General features: G+C 34.9%; 1 protein-coding gene across 1 annotated transcript; it reads left to right on the top strand.

Annotated features, from left to right (window-relative positions):
* Nucleotides 1–620: 620 nt before the first annotated feature.
* tmem9b (TMEM9 domain family, member B) lies at nucleotides 621–5,841 on the top strand. The gene is made up of 5 exons (XM_055201918.2): nucleotides 621–944; nucleotides 1,287–1,378; nucleotides 1,470–1,578; nucleotides 4,564–4,698; nucleotides 4,851–5,841. Exons 1-5 carry the CDS (start codon nucleotides 849–851, stop codon nucleotides 5,004–5,006), a joined length of 588 nt encoding a protein of 195 aa, XP_055057893.1. The 5' UTR covers nucleotides 621–848; the 3' UTR covers nucleotides 5,007–5,841.
* The last annotated feature ends 78 nt before the right edge of the window (nucleotides 5,842–5,919 follow it).

The raw sequence follows: 5,919 nt of genomic DNA, 5'->3' as shown, positions 1-5,919 counted from the left end.
CAAAATGATTTCGTTGTGTCAATCAAGTTATACACAGGATTGTCATAAAATTACATACATGCTTTGCAATAATGCTTACAGTGATGACAGAGCCAATAGCTTTGCGTCGCAAGAACCGACGTCAAAGTACCGCGAGAGGGATTTGTAAAATCATACGGATGAGTCTGTTGACGCCTAGCTCTCGCAGTACTGTGATGTCACGCGACTGTCGGATCTTACGACGCCACATGAAGTAGAACACACCTATTATTGCAAAACTTAATGTACAACTAAAAGTCAGATGTTACGCCTTCATTGAACTTTGAAATAGGGTAATGACATCACCGGAGTCATGCAGGTATAACACCTGACTGAATGGTTATTGGTGTATGGAATATTTGTTTTTAATAATGTTGGTGTTTATTTTTTATTATTAGAGAACATATAAATGGTGTTAGAGATTTTATGGAAAGATGTATACAACACAACGTAAAAATGTGTTCGACTTCATGCATCGTTGCGCAGACTGATTGGCGTATGTCGTAGGTATCGCGAGAGCTCATGCGGTTCTTTGACGTCATGTGCCTACCGATCTGCGCAAAGCCGTGTGAAGTTCTTTGGTGAAGTCGAACACACCTCTAATCGTACGGAAGATGGTTCCTACTCACGTGTTTCCAGAGGGAAGAGCAAATGCGGGGACCAGCTGCTGATGGTCAGCTGATGTGTCAGACAGACCCAGTCAAGTGCGAGTTGTTTTGTTAACGTTTACCTGGACAAAGGAAGTTGCATGCGCTAGTAAATTCATATTTACTCTTTCTGAGACAACTGTCTTCAGTAATTGACAACATTGGTTGGGCCGTAACTGAAAAATGGCTACACTGACTTCAGCAGGCGCTGTCAATCCGCTGTCTTCCTTGTTAGTTTGTTTGCTTCTGATATTATCAGGACATCTCTCAGAGGCTAAGGTGAATTTTGATATTTGTCATTATATTACGAGACACGACGAACTATGGTTATGTGAGATTCATATGTTGTTCTGAAGGTACAGTTTTGTTGCGTTAGCTAGCAATGCTAACTAGCCGTTAGCATCTTTTTGTTGTTCTGCGAAATAAAAATGATAAATAATAATTATATTATACAATAAACTGATAAATATTGTATACATTGTTGATTGGGTTAAATGAATAACTAAACTGCCAACAACATGGATAAATGTGCCAACGGTCTTGATTGTTTTCATGTCAATCATTGGCCTTAATATAATGTGTAAATATATAAGGTTGTGCATTTGTGATCACTTTTCCCAGAATTCAGAAGACATCAGGTGTAAATGTATCTGTCCGCCCTACAAAGATATTGATGGACAGATCTACAATCAAAACGTTTCTCTGAAGGACTGGTAAATGATTCATTAGGCTTTACATGTGTGTGCAGTCACTTATTGCTCTCATCATTACTCTATAACTCATCAAATCATTTCCTTTTTACAGTAATTGCCTTCATGTGGTGGAGCCGATGCCTGTTGATGGAAAGGATGTGGAGGCATATTGTTTACGCTGTGAATGCAAATATGAAGAAAGAAGCTCTGGAACTATCAAAGTGAGTGCAGTCTATAGATCCCTGTCATTTTTGCTTTATAGTTTACTTTAATGAAAGTAAATCATGTGTATACCATTAAGAATGTGTGACTATGTTATTAGTTCACTATGGGAATAGTTTAGGCAAAATTTGAAAATTCTGTCATGATTTACTCACACACATGTTCTTATAAACCTGTATGACTTTCTGTCATATTACAAAAAATTGAATTTTTAAAGAACACCCCTTTCACAAAGATGACACCTTAGCTATAGCATAGTTGCGGATACCCCAACACAGAATTGTTATGTAGATTGCAGTAATATCTGTTTTACATTGGCCTATCATCAGAGCTTTTGAAGTATAACACAAGGGGGTAGTTTGCGCTGCACTTCATGAGAAAGCAATTAAAGTAAAAACCTGAAATGGAATTAGAAATAAAAAATGACAGTGAGACATTTCACACAGTGTGAATGATGATTTGCAATAAAATGTAGTTGAAATAAATCTAAAAAGTGGGTCACTGGAAGAGACTGTCACAGTTAATCATTAAGAGAACAGATGTTGTTCCAGGCACCTTACTTTTTGGGTGCAGATAATGAATGTTGAAATGTGTAGTGATTCATTTGCCTAATTCAGTCAAGTTTTGAAGGGAGGCTGGTGCAGATGCATACATAATTATGCAGAAACATGTTGCTTAAAATGTTAATGCCTGGAACTTTTAAAACAGGTCAGGTGGAAATCCAGTTAAAGTAGAATGCTCAGCAAAATGTGGCACACCCATATTTACCCTGCCTCTTGTACAAAAGATAAAGGATAAGGTACAGCTAGAAAACTGAAATATTCATACAGTGACAGACCTTACTGACAGATGCACGTATATAATGACCAGAGGGGGAGAGTACTTAAATATTTTATTTACATTTTCCAAGCATCTGTGCTTTATCAGAGTGTTTGTACTGGGAAAAAATTACTTCACTACTACATTCTAAAGCATATAATCATACTGTGTATTCCTTTATATCACATATGAAAAATGATTTAATACCTAATTACATTCAAGTTGTGTGGTTTATTTGAGTAAAATTACAATACAATTAGGTAAAAGTAAGAAAGTACTAGATGTTTAATGTACTTAAATATTATTTAACACATTTTTGTTTAATGTAAAACAAAAACTGATATTTATGAAATGTAGTGAAGTAAAAAATGATCATAATATTTTTCGGAATGTATGTTTAAAAAAAAACGAATAAAATACGAATAGTTAAAAAATACTTTTAAGTAGAAAGTAAAATAAATAAGTAGAGGAGAGCAGGGCACAACCTAATGCTTTTTGGTTTTGGCTCAATCATTAAAAAAATTAGAGTTTGATTAATTGTATTTTTGCACAAGCAACACACACGTCTCTGCTACAAAAGACCATTTGAAGTTTGTTTCTATTACTTACCATTCTTGGACAATTACACCAAACATGACAGAAGGCAAACGTTACAACTTACCCCATAGGTGGGGTTAATTGTAACAGCTAAAAACTAAGGTGGCAGACAAATATTACAATACTATTTTGTTTATATACATGAAGTGGATATTGTTTATATATCTGTCTATAACAGACAGGTGTCTACACTATTCATCCCTCATCTAACCATAGTTCAATTATAAATTTTGCAAATTTTGTATTTGTTAAAAATTAAAGTATGTATGGACAGGTGTCGAAAATTAGCACATGTGCTATAATACTTTAAACAATGCATCTGGTTTGTCCAATGTTATTGCTATGTCTATATTTAAAAAAAAAAATGGATATACATGTCTAAATATGTGAGGAAAAGCAGCACAATTATGACAAACATTTTTTTTTATATGTGACCCAGTCTGTAAAAACCATACTAAAGTCTCAAAATCTAATTCTTAGATAATGAAAATCAAAGTCTGTTATAGCCATTATAAACAAAAATCTATTTTGTTACCATTTTTGATAAGACAGGCACATTTATTTTCTTGGCAGCCAGCAATCATTATTTTGTAGCTTATTTAAACAAGAATTATGCTAACGTTAGCTGTTTTCATATCGTTAGTGCTGAGGGGTTAGTTGTAACACAGCTTTACAACTAACCCCACTGGGTGAAAATAGTTTTTTATTTATAATTTGGTTTTGGTATCTTACACATCCAACTCAGAAACCAAATAAAAAACATGATGAAAAAATGTACTTACATGCCACCAAAACACTCTTTCATCAAAAACTATATAGAAAAACATAAATATGCGGGAGACCGTCTTTTGGCAGCGTGAAAACAATACGGAAAAAACTAATCACTCAACTCTGTGCAACAATGTAAACAGTCCGTCTTACAACTAACCCCGCATTCGTTTTTGCCCCGCGCACCCCTACTGTTCACCTCTGATTGTGACAGTGCCAAAATAGAATGGTGGGGAGGAAATTAAACTATCTGCTATTTAAGAGATTCCTCTGCATACTGAACGTATAGACTCCGCTACCATAGGGATGGCATTTGGAAGATACTCCATTAGACTTGATCTTCTTGTGGCATTGCAAGTGCAACACTGAGACAACAGTCATCATGTGCAGAATGTGTCAGCCTGAATGAGTTAATCTTTGGTTCATAGTAAATAGCCAGCCAGCCACATAATATTGCTAAGCAGCAGCGTGACCCTTGAGTCAATAAATAACTTCACTGTCTTGTGATCAGTCATTGTATAACCTCTCCTTGACTGGTGTTGGTGAAGGAAGAAATACATGCTAATTTAGAAAACAAGTTTTACATTTATGCATTTGACAGATGCTTGTATCCAGATTGACCTACAGTGCATTTTATGCTATGCATTTTTATCAGTACATACATTGAAAATGAACTTATGACCCTGGGTGCCATGCTCTTCCACTTCATCTAAAAAAATAAGATAAATTGAAATGTTGCTTACAAGAAAAAAAGTTATTCGATAAGCACTATTGTCCTAAAATTCTTTCTCTTTTTTCAGGTCACCATTATTATTTATTTGTCTATTCTGGGACTTTTACTCTTGTATATGGTCTATCTGACACTGTTGGAACCTATGTTGAAGAGAAGGCTGTTTGGCCATTCACAGCTTATTCAGAGTGATGATGATGTTGGAGTAAGTGAATGTTAACGTTGTCCTGTGACTTGTCCATCTTTTAATATAGATGTAAATGTAGCTAGATCAATTTAACATTCATAAATGTATGCAGACCAATTTAATATCTAATTTAAACAGAAGTGTAATAATATTAAACTTTATTGTTTCAGGACCAGCAGCCCTTCGCCAATGCCCACGATGTGCTTTCTCGCTCTCGTTCTCGTTCCAACATGCTAAACAAAGTGGAACATGCTCAGCAGCGCTGGATGAGGCAGGTCCAGGAACAGCGCAAGTCTGTCTTCGACCGCCATGTGGTGCTCAGCTAAAAGCACTTTAGTTTCGACTGTTTTATATGGGTTTTGGTACTGTGCTAAAGGCTGAGCATCTGCAGCACCCTGTGCCCATATCTAACATTGTTTGTGTGTATTTTGATGTGTCTACGTTTCATGTCTTGAACAAAGAGTGAGTGAAAACCTTGTTTTTTTAGATGTTTATCTCTAATGACTTGTGATTCAGTTGCTTCAATTTGCATTAACACCACTGTTATCAAATTTTAAAGTTATGCACTAAGATACAAGCCAAAAAAAGTTTACTCCTAATGCAGTCCAGTCACACTGAAATTGATGTGGGGATAGAAGTGCCAATTTCCTCATACAATTAGGTGATCATTTGTTCTAGAAATTTTGTATATAAATTTCAAAAATGTTATTAATTCAAAACATTAATTCACAGTCCTGTATTTAATTGTACAGTGTAAAAATCCCTCTCTACCACTTTTTTTCATATTCTTCTCTTTCTTACCTTATGGTTTACTGTCAGCTATTATATGTATATAATAATAGTAATCTGTGGATGTGTTAAGTCTCATTCCCCAGATGATGTGTTATTTGATGACTAACCAATTTAGTTTTTTCTAGCTTTCTGTAGATTCAGGTTCAACCTTGTCATTAAATGTAGATTTTGTCTTTATTTTATTTTTATTTTTTGCTTGCAGTATTTGACAAGGAAAACCTTTGAAGATGTCACAATTACAAATCCTTTGTTAATAAGTTGTATATATAATAATTTAAGTGTTCAGGTATCTCCCAAATTGTACATGATGACAGCTGTTTTGATCTCATTTACATTGCAGTTATGTTAAATACATTGACATGAAAATAAGTGGTTTGTTGTCTCGGTATATATACATGTTGTTGCTCTCCCAACACTGAATCTGGACGATAATGATCATTTTGGACC

This window comes from Misgurnus anguillicaudatus, chromosome 21 (genome assembly GCF_027580225.2).
Source record: "Misgurnus anguillicaudatus chromosome 21, ASM2758022v2, whole genome shotgun sequence".
NCBI lineage: Eukaryota > Metazoa > Chordata > Actinopteri > Cypriniformes > Cobitidae > Misgurnus > Misgurnus anguillicaudatus.
The sequence above is the reverse complement of the archived record's forward strand: the minus strand, read 5'-3'. Positions and strand labels throughout refer to the sequence as shown.

Excerpts from the sequence above, each read along its gene's own strand:
- tmem9b (XM_055201918.2), top strand. The coding sequence starts at position 849 with ATGGCTACACTGACTTCAGCAGGCGCTGTCAATCCGCTGTCTTCCTTG. Across the intron at positions 1,379-1,469 it reads AACGTTTCTCTGAAGGACTG|TAATTGCCTTCATGTGGTGG; the intron begins GTAAATGATTCA and ends TCCTTTTTACAG. Across the intron at positions 1,579-4,563 it reads GAAGCTCTGGAACTATCAAA|GTCACCATTATTATTTATTT; the intron begins GTGAGTGCAGTC and ends CTCTTTTTTCAG.